Below are 18732 nucleotides of genomic sequence, written 5' to 3' on the forward strand. Positions count from 1 at the left end.
ACAGCAAAGTGAATCAGCTATACATATACACATATCCACTCTTTTTTAGATTCTTTTCCCATACAGGTCATTACAGAGTACTGAGTAGAGTTCCCTGTGCTATACAGTAGGTCCTTATTAGTTATCTGTTTTATATATAGTAGTGTGTATATGTCAATCCCAATCTCCCAATTTATCCCTCCTTGCCTTTCCCCCCTGGTAACCATAAGTTTGTTTTCTAGGTCTGTGGCTCTATTTTTTTTTTAAGTAAGTTCATTTGTACCATTTTTTCAGATATTCATTTTCTTCTTCCTCATAATACCCCAGCAATCCTCACTGAGATAATCCTTGTTAATCCTTCTCTACAGTGATACTTTTAGATTAAGTGGTCATTGTGGCTGATGGAGATAGTGGACAGTTTAAGAAAGGAGTGGTCAGGTGAAGAAATTACAGTTCAAACCTATAGCTAAATACTGCCACACATTCAGACAGCAAAAGTCCGATAGAATGGTATGAAGCTTAGAGTCTCTTTAGAGTTTTGAATTTGCAGAGCCAACTTTCAGAAAGCTATCTCTTCTAGGTACTTTGTATACAATTAGGATTTATTGCTGCAAATGTTTGGTCTTAGTAACTGCTTTGTGATCCAAACAAGTAGACTTTCTGTAGGTGGAGTTGACTAAAAGTAGTAGTTTTCTGTTCACAGTGGCTTTAAAACACACAAACAACAAAATTCAGGGCATTTATTAATTTGATTAATAGTTAATTATTTTATTAATTTAAAAATTTAATTAACAGTTAATTTTAACGGTTAATATTTTCAGCCACTAGAGTTTGAAATAATTACATGTGTAAGATTAAATTAAGATTTAGAGAAATAAAAGTAATTAGGTACCTTTTAATCCTGAACTGTTGTAATTTATTCTAACAGTCTTCTCTTGCTTGAGAAGTAACAATCATAAGTCATTTTTTTTTAGTTTGGTTTTTTTTTTGGCCATGCCACATGGCTTGAGGGATCTTAGTTCCCTGACCGGGGATCGAACCCAGGCAGTGAAAGCACTGAGTCCTAACCACTGGACTGCTAGGGAATTCCCCTAAGTCACTTTTAAACTGGTTTCTGATGTGTTTACAACCAGAATCGTTTGCATGTGCATTTACTGACTGTCAGGTACTTCTTGGTTAGAGCATAGTCGTCAGTCTGCTTTAACCATAAGTCATACTTTTATTTGGTCTTCCTAGCATCCTTTCTTCACCCATTTTGGGAGCTTTAAAGCATTTTTTATACACCAAGAATTTGAAATATTTTTCAACTAAAATACTGTTTTTTCTCATGATCCACAATCCCAACACATTTTGAGGGCTTGGAGGGAAAGCAATCAGAACAACCCTCTCTCCAAAGTAGTGACTTGTTTGACTTTCTACACACAGATTCCCGATTATGAAAGCATAATTTTTTTAACATCTTTATTTGAGTATAATTGCTTTACAATGGTGTGTTAATTTCAGCTTTTATAACAAAGTGAATCAGTTATACATATACATATATCCCCATATCTCTTCCTTCTTGCGTCTCCCTCCCTCCCACCCTCCCTGTCCCACCCCTCTAGGTGGTCACAAAGCACTGGCTGCTTCCCACTAGCTATCTGTTTTACATTTGGTAGTGTATATATGTCCATGCCACTCTCTCACTTTGTCCCAGCTTACCCTTCCGCCTCCCCGTGTCCTCAAGTCCATTCTCTAGTAGGTCTGTGTCTTTTTTTTTTTTTTTTAGATTCCATATATATGTGTTAGCATACGGTATTTGTTTTTCTCTGAAAGCATAATTTACAATTCATCTTTCTCTACTGTAGGTTTCTTTATTGCTTTCTTTTCTTTTTCATTTGTTTCTGGTCTTTAATCAAGTTTATTACTGGGGACCAAATTCCTTCTAACAAGTGTCGGTATACTTCTCATTAGCAATCTTCTTGATCACGTCCAGAGGCCTACAGATGCTTTTCTTTTTGATCACCTTAAGTAATATATGCTATTGAAGAATCTCTTGGGATTCTATCAGAGGAAGGTTATCAGAATCCATAACACCCGTGGAAAAATTACTTAAGCATTGTAGTATAGACATCATCTATGATAAATACTCTGCATAATTGTAATACTTTGCTTAATGTCATCATTTTTCTTAGATCCTAATTCAGCAAGTAGACCTTATGGAGCAGAAGTGTTTATGAAGGAAATAGTTTTGAAAGTTACTTCCTCCTCACAGTAAAGTGGATGTAAACTTGTGATCATAGCTTATTCATAGAAAGCTTTGTATTCGTTAACGTCTATTCCCTTTTTAAAAAACCATTTTACTGAGGAATAATTACACTTCAAAATCTACCCACTTTAAGTGTACAACTCACTAAATTTGAATAAATTTACCAAGTTGTCAACCATCACCGTAATCTAGTTTCAGGACATCTTCATCACCCCAGTAAGATCCCTCATGCCCATTTATAGTTAATTTACATTCCCACCCCAAGTCCCAGTCCACCACTAATCTTTATACCTCTATAGATTTGTCTTTTCTGGACATTTCATGTAAATGCAGTCACACAGTATGTGATCTTTTGTGTCTGGCTTCTTTCACTTCATCTGTATCTTCTGATGGTGTCTGCCAAATTGATATGATATCATTCATGGGCTCCCAATTCCAGACAGTCTTTTCAGCGTCTTTGGTTTTAGGATTTTGTTGTTGTTTTTTTCCTCCCTTCATCCTTTTCCACTACAACTTCATCAATTCTTCTTTATCCTCCTTCTTTTAGAATTTCAGTCTCTGCATATATGTACCTACTCAGGGTCCAGTCAGGAGACAGAAACCACATGATAACTTGAATAGGGAAAATTTAATATAAAGAATTATTAACTCTGATGGGGGATTGAAGTAATGGGAGACTGGCTCATAAGGAGTAAAGAGAACTCTAAGGAATACAGGAATAGCAGATATAGGCAGCAGTCACCATCCCTAGGGCTGAGATAGAGCCCCCAGGGGAGGAACAAAGGTAGAAGAGGGCCATACCCCGAGGCTGCGATCCAGACCTCCTTGCTCACTGGATGGTGGAGTTTTCTGAAGGTGCAGAACTGCCCTGAGAGAATGTCCTGGCATGTTGTCCATGAGGGGTGCCATGCCAACAGCCCTCTTCAGGAAACCATTCTCTGGGGTACAGGAGGAGGCTGCCCCCAGGGGGTGCTGTGCCTCAGAACTCAAGGGGTGCTGGGGGAAGTGGTTCATGGGAGGGGCCAGGCCTGCAGCACCGGCTCGGAAGCTTTCCCAGAGGTCCAAGCGAAGCCGCTTATGAAAAGTACCATCAGTGGCACCCTGCTGCAAAGCCTCCTGAAGCCATGCTTACCCTGGGGAAAGTCACTTGCACCACAGGAGTCCTCTTACGGGAGCGCACCAGCAGCCAGAGAAACCCCTTCCTCCTCCAGTGTCACTCCAGCGCCCTCTACTGCCGAAGCTGAACATTGTGCCAGCTGGCAAAAGAACAGTGTTTTCAAGTCCAGCTCCATTATCACAGAGCAGACAAAAGGAAGGGCAGGTTGGGAGCTGAAAGGCAATAAATTGAAAACTGGCACAATATATAAAGAGGAAAGTTCATGAACTATATTCTGGGCAAGTTTTAAAATTATACCCAATTCAAAGTAATCTGTTGCTCCTCCCCACCTTCCCTCTTTTAATAAATTGTTTTGTCCTTCTAAGGCAAGAGTAATTGTGGTTCTCCATTTTAAAGTGTTTCCTCTTGAGTCAGCAGTTACAGAACATTCATTAGAGTTGGATTTCTGGATGTGTTGGGTATCCCCTTAGGTGCTAAAACGAAAACAGGATGCAAACCAACATCAGATTGGCCAGTAAATTCTGAAGTTGACTCTATTCTTGTGCCTCACTTATTTTGTTTAAAAATGTGCAGATTTTGCTAGGGTACCAAGGTTTTAACCAGTTCTTCCTTGATCGTCCCAATACTGGTGTCTGGACATGCAAAAATTCTTCTTATAACCTGTCATTATTTTTGTTGTTGTTTGTCTTTATATTTTTGAACTTTTTCCAGTCAGTAGTAATAGCTTTATCCTATCTAAAGCATCAGACACATTTGAAATCAGTTCTTGTTAAAGAATTGATAAAAAGTTTCATAATTATGTTAACTTCCATTTGGAAGGAGTGCTTCTCAGACTTCTTTCTCAAGTGCTCTCATTTGGGGTATGTTTAATCCATTCAGTTGAGTAGCTTTCTTCTGTCTCTTTACTCCTTAATTATCCTAGACCCTGGTCTACTTTTATCCAGATCCTCAACTAGTGTTCCAACCACATTAACCTAATCATCTGCTTGTACTGACTAGAGAGTGAGCAGGATACAACAGAGAGGCCTAGTACCCATGAGGCCTTCATGGTACTGACCAGTGACAGGTGTCATGTCCCTTTTGATATCAGGCGCTGCCTCTCCCTCTCCACTCTTGGGGTAAGATCCTCGCTTCCAAACCCATGTAGTCTTCTGCACTCTTGGAAATATTCATGATTAGCTAGGACATCACTGCACCTCTGGTAAAAAAGAAGAAACATGATAAAGTATGACTTGACTTTATTTTCCAAAGAGGAGAGAGTGTTATTTTTTCTCTCAAAGAAAAGAAGACTTCCTCTCTGTGAGGCTGAAGAACTGCTGAATAGTTTTTATGAAGACAGTGGTTTTCAGGAACCATGAATTGTCAACTGCCTCTCCTCTCTGGCGTGCCATGTTTTCTTTTGTAGCCTGGCCCTCAAGTAACCATGTTGGTTAGCTCTTTATTCAAGATATCTGTCTAAGATTTTTGTCTGGTTTTTCCTTTTCTATCACTCGTAAACAGGCTGAAATTTGCCTTTTGCTTTTAGACAATTTTTTATTTAGGAAATATTTTTTGGAAACCTATTATGTACAAAGCTCTTTGAGGATTTTAAGGACAAGGCAAGGCTTACGTATGATCCAAGGCAGTTTAGTATTACTCAGATTAACGTTGCAAACCCAATGGTCTATGAAGGTCTACTATTGCCTAGAGTTTTTTCTTCTCTTCTAGCACTATTTAGAATGGAGTACAGAGCTAGCCAGTGTATTGGGAACTGGATTTGAGTGGCGCAAATTCAGAGAGAGTATATGATATACATGAACTTCTTTGTTAAATGAAATAGGATTTGTTATTTGCTAGTCAAAGATTTTGTTGCTATCTTAAGTTTTTCTATGCTTAGAGAGCATATGAAAACTGAGAGATTTCAATTCTTTTCTCTTATTTGTGTTTATAGCTTTGAAAACATTGATTTTTCAGGAATATTATTTGAGAATATGCTGTTATACAGAGCACTGTGTTAAGTATTTCAGGGCCAAACAGAAGAATTAGACACGATCTCATTTCCTCACACCGAGATATTATAATCTAGTGGTACATACAAACGTATATGTATACAGAGGAAACATGAAGAACAATTGAGCTACTCATGGCCAACTGCAGAATGATGTCATGTAAGCTTAGCGCTCTATTGAGGGGCTTAAATGCAGTAGATTGATCATTGTGTAGGTTTAATTAGGAAAAGGTCTTTCACTAGGCATCAAAGGAAGTGAGGGATGAGACTTACCAGAACAATCTTGTTTTCATGACTTGAATAGGCAGTATCTGCTTTTCTTGAACATGACTGTTATGTTTCACATTCTCCCCATTAAAAGTATTTGGGTAGATGAGGTCTCTAGAGATTTAGGCATATCATTATTAGAAATTCTTTTCAAAATTCTTTCTTGGAAATAGACTTTGGAAAGTCTGCCATAGTTTCCTAAAATTATGTTTGAGAGCTCTTTAGTAAAGATCATGTTGAATAGCTCCATGAAAATTTGTTGTTTACCAGGCATCTCCAGGGAGTTGCCAAACCATAGAGAAGTTCTGTTTTTCCTCTGTGCCACCGGACAGGAAGGGAGTCTTTCCGTGAAACTTTGTTAAGGACATGGAAGACTTCTCACATTCAGTGGTTAATAGCAATAGTGGTCAGATGTTAGAAGCAAAGTTTCAGTTCCACATACATTTAATGAGTAACCTCTATGACCTAAATTCTGTGTTAGGTACTGATTCTGGTATAAAAAAAAAAGAGCTAGATAGAGTTCTTGACTCTGAGAGTTTGTCATTTAAGAGCACTTGAGATTTAGAGAATGAGAGAAATTGGAGTAATTTGTTGCTGCTTGGTAGAGAGTGTGTCCCTGTTTGCCTTAGGATGCTTCATTTTCTCCTTCACTGCTTTGCACTAAATGTGAATTTGTGTTTCCACCTGGATTTGTAGCCACTTTGACCTTCTCAATGCTATGCATAATGTCACCAATTCAGTCTGTTGTGACTTGAACAGAGCCAAACTATAAATTGTATGTAAAGCTTCACCTGGACTCTGCTCCGTATCCTGCATAGAATGTAGCACCTAGCTGCTGCCCTGAGTGCTTAGCTGGCAATAGCTTGGACTGCTTTCCATTATTATCCCTTACCTCCTCCCTTTCCATTTCCTGCTCCCCTTAACTCTTGTTTGCATTTAGATGCTGACATCAGAAGGAGCACACTCTCAAACGACAAATCATGTGTTTCCTCCCAGTCCTTGTAAGTACTTTTTTTTTTTTAAATAAAACTTTGGGATATGTCGAGAAACAAACCCAGGTCTTGGCATATGGATGGGAAGGCCATGGGATGAAGCCATCTGAATTCACAAAGAGGCAAGTTTAATGTGACAGGCCTGCCTGATGGTGGTGAGTCCAGGGAAGAGAGCAGAAGATCATGGGATCAAACAGGCTGGGCTCCGGTGGAGGCAAAGCTCGCAGCGTGGATTATTCCTTCTCTGCTAACTCTGATTATACCAGAGGCTCCCAGAAGATCAGTTCTCAAAAGAGAACAGTGATCGTGATTTCTGATTATGAAATCAGATTGAACAGGTTCCACGTAGACTCAACTAGAGGAAATAGTAGTTCATGTGGGAGTGACAATAGTCTTCATAGTCCACAAAGCAGTTTGACTCACTCTGTTTTGTAAACAGGTGTTGTCATCTCCATTTTGCAATTAAAGAAAGTGAAGTTTAGGGCTTCCCTGGTGGCGCAGTGGCTAAGAATCCGCCTGCCAATGCAGGGGACACGGGTTCGAGCCCTGGTCCGGGAAGATCCCACATGCCGCGGAGCAACTAAGCCCGTGCACCACAACTACTGAGCCTGTGCTCTAGAGCTCGTGAGCCACAACTACTGAGCCCACGTGCCACAACTACTGAAGCCCGCACACCTAGAGCCCGTGCTCCACAACAAGAGAAGCCACCGCAATGAGAAGTCCGCGCACCGCGACGAAGAGTAATCCCCACTTGCTGCAACTAGAGAAAGCCCGCACGCAGCAACGAAGACCCGACGCAGCCACCAAATAAATAAATTAATTAATTACTTTAAAAAAAAAAAGAAAGTGAAGTTTAGAGAAAGGATTTGACAGAATTCTTAAGTAGCAGTGGGATTTGAGCCTAAGTCTTAAAACTATGTGTGGACCTGTGTATTTTGCTCTATACTCACATGTCTGAGGATGATGAGAAAGGAAGCTGAGTGGACTGGGGGTGCTGCGAGTGTTCTCTCAGTCCATAAATCACTGTGTATGGTATTGGGTCCTGAAGTTAGGGCTCCCATCCTCCTGTCTTTTCTCTATGCTCAGTCTTCCTTGACTCTCTGTTTCAGCTCTCACTGCTTCCTACACTCCACGTCTGCTGAGGCAGTGGCCATGGGGCTCCTGAAGCAGTTTGAGGGGATGCAGCTCCCAGCCGCCTCAGAGCTAGAGTGGCTTGTTCCAGAGCACGATGCCCCTCAGAAGGTACATTCTTCAAGTCTTTTTCTCCACCCAGCGTCGAGCCCCAGGAGGCTGTGAGCCTTTCTGATATTGTTCTCCTTTATTACACGTCTCCAGTTTAGAATGAGCCTCCATGTTTCCTTCCTTACTTTTAGAAGCCATTCATTACAAATGTATGTCAGATAAATGAAGGAATGCGTGCACGCTTGCCTAGGTTTCCCCTAGCCAATGTCAGGATAGGAGATAACGGCTCCTCCAGTGTCCTTATTCCACATGACTGCTCACTAGACCCGGGGGCAGCACTTCTGTGTTGTGACCACCTTGAGACACTGGAAAAGTGAACTATTCAGGTTCTTCTTTGCTCTGCAGTTGAATAAGGCATGAAGCACCTTGGCACACCAAGGGTCCCGGGCTGGGTTCAGGGACAGCATTATCAAGGGGTGCTACCACACTGGGATGCCATTTCTGTTCCTTTTGATTCTTGGAACCCAAGACCCTCACTTCTAGTAGCCTGGTGCCTTATCATTTATTTCGAGGGCCAAGGTTCCCTGAAGCCCTTGCTTATGGTGTTCCTGAAACGGCTTTCATTAATTATGCTTCTGCCATGGCCAGAGGGTCAAGCATATGTATTCCCCCAGATTGTCCGTGGTGGATCACCCTGTGCTTTTCTCCTGCAGCTCCTGCCCATCCCTGACTCACTGCCCATCTCACCAGATGACGGGCAGCATGCTGACATCTACAAGCTACGTATTCGTGTTCGAGGCAACCTGGAGTGGGCCCCACCCCGGCCTCAGATAATTTTTAATGTTCATCCAGCCCCAACGTGAGTAGTCAGTGGCCGTGCCCTTTGGCAAACAGATACATTCTCTTTGGATTGTCAGAGCCTTCTCTTCACCCTATTGTCCCTACCTGCTGCTGTATCTCCCATACAATTCTAAAAGGCAGAGGGAGAGAGTTACCTACTTGTCTGCGAGTTTTTTTTTTTTAATATTCATTTATTTATTTTGGCTGCGCCGAGTCTTAGTTGCAGTATGTGGACTCTTAGTTGCGGCATGCATGTGGGATCTAGTTCCCCGACCAGGGATCGAACCTGGGCCCCCTGCATTGGGAGCACAGAGTCTTACCCACTTGACCACAAGGGAAGTCCCTTGTCTGCGAGTTTTACTCTTAGTCCTTCCATTCCTTCCCAGAGCTAACCAGAAATGAGGTCTTTTTTTTTTTCGGCGGTACGTGGGCTTTTCACTGTTGTGGCCTCTCCCGTTGCGGAGCACAGGCTCCGCACGCGAAGGCTCAGCGGCCATGGCTCATGGGCCCAGCCGCTCCGCGGCATGTGGGATCTTCCCGGACCGGGGCACGAACCCATGTCCCCTGCATCAGCAGGTGGACTCTCAACCACTGCGCCACCAGGGAAGTCCCAGAAATGAGCTCTTTTATCACTGGCCTCCCAACCTATTGCTTTCCTCCCAATAGTTTTATGAGCTTTTTTTTTTTTCCTCAAGATGGATGGATGCTTTTCTTTCCTTTTGTGCTCTCCTCTTTACTATTTCTCACCTCTTACATTTGTACAGAAAGTATGGTTCATTACTGGGGAGAGTCACTGCCTAGACCTAAATTCTAACCTTACAATCCTTGGTTTAAATTGGTTCTCCCAATAGGTTCATTTTGTCCAACTCTAAAAAAATAGGTGAATTCCCTTCTCTTCCCATCCTTATGGGAGCCCTGTATTTGTATCCCCATCCTTTACGTCTCAGAGACCTCATGCAGCTGGTATCTGCCAATCCCCTCTCCTTCCCGTTTCCTCAGGAGGAAAATCGCTGTGGCCAAGCAGAATTACCGCTGTGCAGGATGTGGCATCCGGAGTGACCCTGGTGAGCGTCTTCTCTGACCTCCCCTGCTGCCTCCAAGGGCTTTACCCTGTCACGCACCTGGGCGAGGGAGCTGGTCAGAGAAGTAGTAAGAGGAGGTGACAGAGCAGAACTGGGGAAAGGGAAAGAAGAGGCCTGGAGGACGGAAAGATGTACTACTAGGCAGCAGTACTGGTAATCAGAGGGCAATGATTTCTGGGAGCCCATTACCAGGATTGTGCCCTGGAGAACGTTGTGTGCCCTCAGCCAGGTCCTTGGAGGCTGGATCTTCCCAACTCCGGCAGCACTTGTTTCCTCGGCGGCCTCCAGGCTGGGACACAGAAACCACAGGCCCCACTGTGTCGGTTTCTGGCAGCTTTGGGAGCTCAAACAGAGGTGGCTGGAGCCCACTGGCCATCCCTTCCTCCTCTTTCAAAAGGAACAGCCAGGCTGCCTCACCAGCTGATAGATGGGAAAGCCACCTCTGACCTTCTGACTTTCCGTCGTTTTCAGATTACATCAAGCGGCTGCGGTACTGCGAGTACTTGGGCAAGTACTTCTGTCAGTGCTGCCACGAGAATGCACAGATGGTTATCCCCAGCCGAGTTCTGCGCAAGTGGGACTTCAGCAAGTACTACGTCAGCAACTTCTCCAAGGACCTGCTCATTAAGATCTGGAACGATCCTCTCTTCAATGTGCAGGACATCAACAGTGCCCTCTATAGGAAGGTCAAGCTGCTCAATCAAGTCCGGGTAAGACCCTTGAAAAGGTCACGTCGTAGATTACCCTCTGTTCATAGAGGTTGCCCAATATCACCACACTCCTCTTTGTTGCTGTGGTAGTGCTGTGACCATCTCATCATTCTCACTTTCTCTACGTACTTCTTCATGCCATTTTCGAGGTATCTGTCTAGTTAGAGTCTCGAACCTGGCAAGGCAGCTTAAAAGCTATAGATAACGATGGCAAAAGCAGGATTTCTCCCTTCCCTGAAAATGTTACTGAACGGAGAATGGGGTGTCGGGTTGGAAGTTCAGATTCTGGACTTCTCAGCAGCTCCCAGCTGTGTATGTGATCTGGGCAGACTGACCTAGCAGAGGGCCCTGCCCTGACTGGGGGTGCCTTTGAAGCGAGTTGTTGAGTTACAGGTATAGAGAACAGTCTGGCTCTGGCTGCCTCGTGCAAAGCCTCCAGACACGCAGGGTTTAAAGGTACTGGCCTTTCTAATGGTGGTTTCTCTCCTCTTTACACCCCTCTGACTCCCCACCTACCACCACAATGCCGTTCTCTTCAGCTGCTGCGGGTCCAGCTCTGTCACATGAAGAATATGTTCAAGACGTGCCGACTGGCCAAAGAGTAAGTCTTGTGTGGAGGCCAGAGGCCTCTGGCTGAGCTAATGTCTCTGAAAGAAACATGTCCCAGCATTTGGCCCTTGTTATGTGAAGCAGGAGAGTAGGGGGATCTTGCAGAAAATTCCAGAAATGGTCAATGAGAAGCCTACAGCAGTAACTGTGTCTGTGTCCCTCTCTCTGGAAGGGGAGATCTGGTTATTCTACCCAGGGCACGCCCACCACTCTTTGCAGGCTGACATGCATCACTACAGAAGGGCGTAAAAGTCACTTCTGCCCTCCAGACACCTGGTGGTATGGAGGGTTGAGGTGGCCTGGGCTGGCTGAATGTTACCCACCCTCATTACTCTGCCTAGGACGCTTTTCTTCCCTATCCTGCTTCTGGATAGAAATCCTTCTGCCCTGATGTGCCACACAAAGTGTTCGTTCTCCGCTCCCACCCACCTCCCCTCATTTCCTGCAGGCTTCTGGACTCCTTTGACACAGTTCCAGGCCACCTGACAGAGGATCTCCACCTGTACTCGCTGAATGACCTGACTGCAGCCAGGAAGGGAGAGCTGGGGCCCCGGCTCACTGACCTCACCAGGGCGGGGGCTGCCCACGTAGAGCGATGCATGGTAAGAAACTCTCACTTTAACGTGCTGCTGGGCCCTTGCTTAGGGACACCGAGAGTAGCGTGCATCCAGGGTTCTTGGCATTTAGTTCCAGGAAGTTGAATTGGCTTGTCAACACTGTGAGAAAAACTGTACAGGATTGCTCTTCCCTGGGTTGCTGAACAGCTAAATCATCCAGCTCTAAGGAACCTAGAATTAGAAGACAATCTGGTGCTGGCATTTCTCCTAGGAAATGGGCAGGACTAAGCAGGCCTTCACTAAAGAATTGTCATGATGTGAGAGGAGGACCCTGGATTAGATTCTGGAGGGGGACTGGGTCTTGGCTTTATCACTTTCAATCACTGTGATCAAAGGAAATACTTTGCCCTCTCTGAGGTAAGCCTCAATTTTCTTGTCTCTAAAATGGAGATAATGATTAATACCCACTGTCCTTTCCTCTCAGTATTTTTGAGGATTGATGAAATAATTTATGTGGAAGCATTGTGTAAACTTAAGTATTCTGTAGATGCAAGTTATCATTGTTCTTGATGTATCCAACATACCAGAAATTCATAAATTCCATATTTAGAATTTCCCATCTTAGAATATGTCCAGTTTGTGTTCCTGTAACAGTCCCAGAATTAGAGCTTAAAATAGGGCATATGTAGAAGTCCCATGTAGCAGGGGGCATTGGAAAGACTTCACTGTAACCTGACTCAAGGCTGGGTGTTATTTTGGAGAACTGTACTTGCCTTTACATTTTACCTTAATTGGTTGTGTTTCCTATTTCAAAATTAAATCATTACCCAGGCTGGAATTTTGACTTTAGGAAACCCTTCGTTCCTTCCTTCTTTTCATCTCTTCTTTGAGAACCACTCTCACGGCTGGAGTTCTCAAACTCATGCCTCTCTTGTCTTCACCTTAAAGCTTTGTCTAACACTGCCCGGCAACACTGCCCAGCCCTGGCCCCAGTTTGGCTATCATGCTAAGTCCAGCCTGGGTCTCTTTCCTGAAGGTGGGAGAAAACGTTTGAGTCCCTCAAGACTTATTTATATTTTGCTCCTCCCCTCGCTTGTGTTCACCCTCTTGGCCAGTTCCTGTGGTGTGCTTTGCCTCATTTTGCTGCCTGTGTCTTTCCTCTCCAGCTCTGCCAAGCCAAGGGCTTCATCTGTGAGTTCTGTCAGAATGCGGATGACATCATCTTTCCCTTTGAGCTCCATAAGTGCCGGACCTGTGAAGGTGAGGGCTGGTGCCCGGTGTGGGGTGGGCAAACAAGACAGAACACAAGGTTCATTTATTTCCCGTCAGCCACCCCTATCAGTAAGAGTTTGGTTTGGTTCAGCAGCTCCCTGTGTTTCCCCACAGGTGCACCAAGCCGTGGTGTGAGAAGGGTTACGGCGGCGACTTGCTTCCAGTTCGAGATAATACAAATTGTTCTTTTCTCTCTCCCCTTCCCAACTTGAATAGAGTGTAAAGCGTGTTACCATAAAGCTTGTTTCAAGTCTGGAAGCTGTCCCCGCTGTGAGCGGCTGCAGGCCCGGCGGGAGTTGCTGGCCAAGCAGAGCCTGGAGTCCTACATGTCAGACTCTGAGGAAGAACCCACCGAGGCCTTGGCCCTGGAGGCCGCCATCCTGGAGACCACCTGAAGAAAGCACGTAAAGCGCTCTTCCTAGGGGCTAGGGTCACACATAGTGCAGAACTGAGCCACCTTTTTAAGGACTTTCCCCACTTGGTTTTTTTTTTTAATTATTATCATCATTATTAATTTTTACGACCTGTCTAATGTCCATGTACAGTCAACCTTATTTAGGTTGGTGGGGTCCAGTCTGTTGTGACAATTTATAGGTACCAAGTATTTCCATCAGAACTGACACATGGGTCCCTAAGTGAAGCTTCTAGTGCCTCTGTCAGGAAAATGGACAGGGAGACCCAGTTCTTCTGACATCCATGGCCTTCTCCACTTGGACCAGATCTGGTTTCAGCTGCGTCTCAAGTATCATTTCCAGTTTTATTTTGTTGTAATTCTGGAGCTTCTGAGCCAGGCCTTTCTCAGCGAACTCACTTCCCCTTTGCTGCTGAAACAGGAGGATGGAGTTTTCTCTCTCCCAGTCCTGGAATAGGGTCAGACTGCCCTGAGGAGAAGCAGCAGAGAATGGGACTACATCATGGGCATTCTTATTTAGGTGTTTTTGAGGCCATAAAAACAGCGTTATTGCTACCTTAGAATTTTCAGAGACCTCAAGGAGGCAGTGATGACTTCCTTGTTTGAAATATTCTAGGCATAGATGATGTCACAGGCTGACTTTCTTTATCTACCCTGGGGGACTTGACATGAAGAACAGAACTGATACTTAGACCAGGCCCATTTCTAGCATAAGTGACGCTACAACTCTGTTGTTTAAGGAGCATTTATTCAGTCAGAGGGGCTGTTGGCCTCCTCTTAGGTGATCAGGTCCCTTTTAGTCAACATAGCTCTGGTGCAGGTTTGATCTTTCAAGCTCAGGCAAGTCCCTGACACCATCCTAAACTGAGGACAGAAACCCCATGCACCATTTTATCAGTGGGTCTCTTGCCACTGTGTCCTCTGTTAGGTGGTCAGTGTGGTTCTGAGTAGAAGCCTGGCCCAACTCCGTGCTCTCCCTCCGCTCCTGAAGCACAGCTGGGACCCTCCCTGGTGGCTGATCTCTTGCGTTAGTTTCTTTTGTCAAAGTTGAGGAAAAAGCTTCTTGCTATTAGTGGTGTCAGACAACTTGGCAGTTTGTGGATGTGAGCGCGAATGTTCCCGTGTTCTTGGGATAACAAGAGCCTTTATGCCAATTATGCACTTAACTCTTTAGCCTGGTGATATTCATATGTTCACTCATCCTTTTCTTATTACTAACTTTAACACGCACACGCGCACACACACACACACACACCCTTTTTTAATGTGTGTTTTGATGGGAAAAGTTTTTGCTGGGACCGAGTATATGTTTGTCATATTTAAGTTGCTGTACTTCCTGACCTGTGTGTAAAACACTGGTCAGGATCACTGCTCTGAGGGCTGGCAGCTCTGTGAACAAAAGCCCAGAGCATTTTTGTTTTGGGACTGACTTCTTCCTGGATGCCTGTCTTTCCATAGTTGGTTGCTTGTAAGAAAAACTTGCTGTGGGTGCTGCCCCAGGAAGCTGAACAGAAAGTTGCACATGGTTGGTGGAAGCTGATGAGTGCCTGAGTTGGAGGCAACCAGGAGTCTCACAGGAAGTCGAAGGGGCAGTAAAGTAACAGCCAGAGCTGAGGCTCCACCAGGACAAGAGGGAGCGGGGAGGAATTGACCTCTGATGTTGGTCCCTCTGCTTCAGACTTGGGATCTGAAGGCTACTTCAGGCTGTTCTCCCTTCAGTTCGCGGGTGGGGCGGAGGGGCTGTGAAAGCCAAGGCCTCCAGCCCAGCCCAGTTTTACAGGGCGGACTAGAAGCTCCCTTGTCCTTCAAGGAGCTTTGGGAATGACCCTATGAGACTCAAGTCTCACTGAGGATTAGGCCTCGGATTCAGACTAAGGGCTTTGTGAAGATGGTGAGCTCTACTTCCACTTTTGGTTTAAATTGCAAGTCTAGCTCCTTACTCCAAGTCACTACACTGGAGGAGAGATATACCCTTATTATTGTCATGCGTGTTTCATATAGCATAGGATCAAAGGATGGAAGATGCTGACACTGTTTCTAAAGCTGAGCTCAACAATCTCACCCTCCTGGTTTTTCACTTATTTTTCTCCACCTCTCTCACCTCATCCCTTTAGGTTGCATATCTGTTTTAGTGACCCTGACACTGTGCTGTCATCACTGTCCAAATACCCATTTATTTATTTATTTGAGAGTAGGTGGGGAGAGGAAAGAGGATGGGATTTTTTGAAAGCACTTTGCAACTTATCAGTATCTGAAAATCCCTGCTGTTGTGGGGAGAAGCTTTGAATGCACTGAAGAGAGTTCCTTCTGAATGAAATGGGAAGGAAGAAGTGTTTTCTTTCTAGAAATAAAGGGAAAAAGAAGTTTGCTTACAAGGTAGAGACAAGATTTAAGACATAGCAGAAGAGTGGAAGGCAAATATTTTCCACTTAAATGAGGCTGTTATTGACTTTCTCTACCAACGCTTTAGAGCTTCTGTTGAATTAACATAAAAGGAGCAAGAGTCTAAATGGAGATGTTCTGGGGTGTGTACAACTCGTGTTCCGAGCTAGGTTTCTACCTGTTATAATTCATACACAGCCTGACAGTTCATTGTCGTCATTAATAAACTAAGGAAATGAAATTCTGCCTTTTATTTGCCTGCCTTGACTATCAGGAACTGGTATGGAGTGTCCACTATAAAGCAGGCGTGTCTGAAAATTCAGGAAGTTTCTGTGTATCAATGCAAAGAAAACTGGACCTTACAAGTCAGGACAAATAGATTGGAATGCTTTGTCACTGACTTGCTGTGTGACCTTGAGCAGATCACTTCACCTCTCTAGATTTCTATGTCTTCGTGTATGAAGCACTTTGTGGCACTTTCCAGTGCACGGGGTGTGCCCCCTACCTGTCCCCTTGGTGTAGCTGTCGCTTAAAGCGACGTAAATCTTCCTCTCCACAACATATGAATTGTCTTAGCTGCTTCAGTTCCCACTTCTGTGAACAACCAGCTCTGAGTTTCTCTTTTATGCTCCTGGCCCGCTGGAGCTCCAGCTCTACCCTGCAACTTTCTGAACACTTCCCCCTTCGATGTCCCTTGCTTAGCTCCAACCAGTATGTCTAAAACCAACATAAGTATCATATTTCCCCAAACCTAACCATTAGTCACCCCGGTTTGAAAATTTAGTTTCTTCCTCTCTGAGTCAGGTGGCACTTTTGGCTGGGAAAGCATTATCTCCTTCCCCACCCCCTGTCGTCAAGTTATGTTGATTTTTCTCTTTAAAGTAAATGTACCTCATTCCTTTTCTACCACTAGCACGCAATTTCAGCTTCTTATCTTAAATCTCAACCGTCGCCAGCCACTCCCGTCTCTTCCTATTTAATCATCCGTCTAATACTTGGGTACCTACTGTATGCTGGTTTCTGTGCTAGGCTCTGGGGCTATCGCATGGAGCAAAACAGAGACAGTCCCTGCCCCTTAAGGCACTCAGGGTCTTGTGGGGGAGACAGACATTGCCTAAAGTTACCAAAATGAATATGTAATTACAAGCTGTAATAGCTATGAAGAAAAAGAGTCAATGCAGTTAAAAAAATAAATAACAAGGATACCTAATTTAGATTGGAGAGAAGTAAGGCCCCTGAGAAGGTGATACTTCCACCAAGACCCCCAAAATGAGGCTCAGAGTAGGGAGAAAAGGGCTCCAGACTGGGACTAGCATATACTGATGGTCCTAAGACAGAAGGAGTTTGGGCAAGGAACTGCAAGAAGGACTTACTAAGAGTTTCAGATTGTATTGTAAGAACATGGGGCACCAAAGATTTTAGATTTTATTCTGAGAACATTGGAAAGCCATTGAGGAGTTTTAATCAGAGGAGTGAGTGATCTGGTTAAAATGTCAGCATCCGCTTTGCAGAAAATAGAGTAAAACAAGAGTAGAAGCGGTAGATATCCTAAGGAGATGGCTGCGGTAGTTCAGGAGAGAAATTATGTTCGTTTGGATGAGGGTGTGGCATAGCACTGTCACTGTCACCTCATTAGCCCAAAACCTCTAAAAACAAGATAAATTCCAAATGTTTTGTTCTGACTCTGACATTTTTAAGCAGGGAGCAAAAGGCTGGGGGTGGGGGAGTGGGGCAAGATATTAGAAAGATGCTGGGATACATTACAGAATCCAAGGAAAGTTAACAACTAAGTTTCAGGAAGGGCAGAGACCAGGGCAGCTCTAGAACCTCAGCTGCAGGATTTGCCATCCTCTTGAGTCTGCTGCCAGCGAGGCAGGCCAGACAGTAGACTTATGGCTGTGTTGGGGACTCCCTACTGAGGATTGGGGGTACACCACAAAGAAAGGGGAACTGTGAGCTGGGCACTCATCCTTTCCGGCATTGACTTTGTTATTCATCATTTTCTGTGGCCCCAAATGTTTGTAGGTTTACTATACCCTCTAATGGTGTAAAGAGTAGGCATAATTTTTATAGCATCCTGGTTAAAGTGAGGCCCAACCCTACTTCCTTTTTCGTTTGAACGTTGGGCCTAGAGGATGGGAGAAGGGGATCAATATGCCCACCACCATATCCTGCTGGCTCTTCTACCTGGTCAACTATAGTCCTCTCCCATTTCTGATCTCCAGGGTATCAAACTGTTTGCTTTTAAAGCTTTAGTGAAGCAGCTGCCAGATGGTCCAAGCATTCCAATTGTGAGCTTGACGTTCTTGGGATCAGAGATGAATGTGATAAAAAGGAAAAAGAATCTACCTAGCACTAGTATTCTAAGAGCGTGGAGAACACGAGGATGTGCTTTGCATATACCCTTGTCTCCCTCAATTCTGTGGACTGCTTCTGGGGGAGGAACGGAAAGCAGAGAGCTGTGCTCTGGTTTTGGATGTACACTTAATACCAGACCAGCGAGGTGAGAGTTCCTGTGTTAAAAGAAACCTTGCATGGTCAGAAGGTTCTTAGGATGTAGGTGGGAGTTTTAGTGACCAGCCCTCCAAGAGACTACAGCAGACCAGTAAGACTCAAGCCTGAAACATAGCACAGCACAGTTATCCTGTAACCATTAGGCAACAAGCCCTAGGAAAGTCCTGTCCTTTTCTCTCACGGCTCCTGCAATTTCTCACCTGTTTTCCTTTTAAACAGTGATGGCTATAGTTCCCAAATGGTTTTATTTTCCCACTGGCCCACTGCAGGAACAGCCAGACTCCTGGCTTCGCCTTCAAGCTCCTGTTTCCACAGCAAGCACAAAACAGCACTAGCAGTGGTAAGGGGCAAACAGGGAAGTAAAAGGCACCTCTCTCTGCTCTGCCCCTCACTTCCCAGCCTTTTTCTACTTAGAAACTGAAAAAAGAAATTCAACCTAGATGCCAACAATGGGTCTGTCTACACAAAGGTCTAAAAGAAGAGTTGTATATGTCTCTCTTAACCACTGGAAGCCCTCAACCACAGAGCTAACCAAAAGAAACTTCCTGACAAGGTGAAAAGCAAGAATGAGGCCTGCAGAGG

The 18732-nt window shown here is 44.4% G+C and overlaps 1 protein-coding gene and 1 pseudogene across 3 annotated transcripts in view; one reads left to right on the plus strand and one right to left on the minus strand.

The window, feature by feature from the left end:
* RUBCN (rubicon autophagy regulator) overlaps positions 1-18357 on the plus strand; it is a 66150-nt gene extending 47793 nt beyond the window's left edge. For all 3 annotated transcript variants that reach the window (XM_024754749.1, XM_024754747.1, XM_024754746.1), the window contains 9 exons: positions 6539-6599; positions 7700-7832; positions 8486-8631; positions 9612-9676; positions 10166-10404; positions 10944-11005; positions 11462-11615; positions 12737-12830; positions 13059-18357. In XM_024754749.1, the coding sequence (XP_024610517.1) occupies positions 6539-6599; positions 7700-7832; positions 8486-8631; positions 9612-9676; positions 10166-10404; positions 10944-11005; positions 11462-11615; positions 12737-12830; positions 13059-13237 (1133 nt within the window). In that variant the 3' untranslated portion in view covers positions 13238-18357. The remainder of the gene's footprint in view (positions 1-6538; positions 6600-7699; positions 7833-8485; positions 8632-9611; positions 9677-10165; positions 10405-10943; positions 11006-11461; positions 11616-12736; positions 12831-13058) is intronic.
* Positions 1786-4863, minus strand: LOC112406081 (endoplasmin pseudogene; annotated as a pseudogene).
* Positions 18358-18732: the final 375 nt, after the last annotated feature.

Source organism: Neophocaena asiaeorientalis, unplaced genomic scaffold, assembly GCF_003031525.2.
Source record: "Neophocaena asiaeorientalis asiaeorientalis breed wild unplaced genomic scaffold, Neophocaena_asiaeorientalis_V1.1 scaffold423, whole genome shotgun sequence".
Taxonomy (NCBI): Eukaryota; Metazoa; Chordata; class Mammalia; order Artiodactyla; family Phocoenidae; genus Neophocaena; species Neophocaena asiaeorientalis.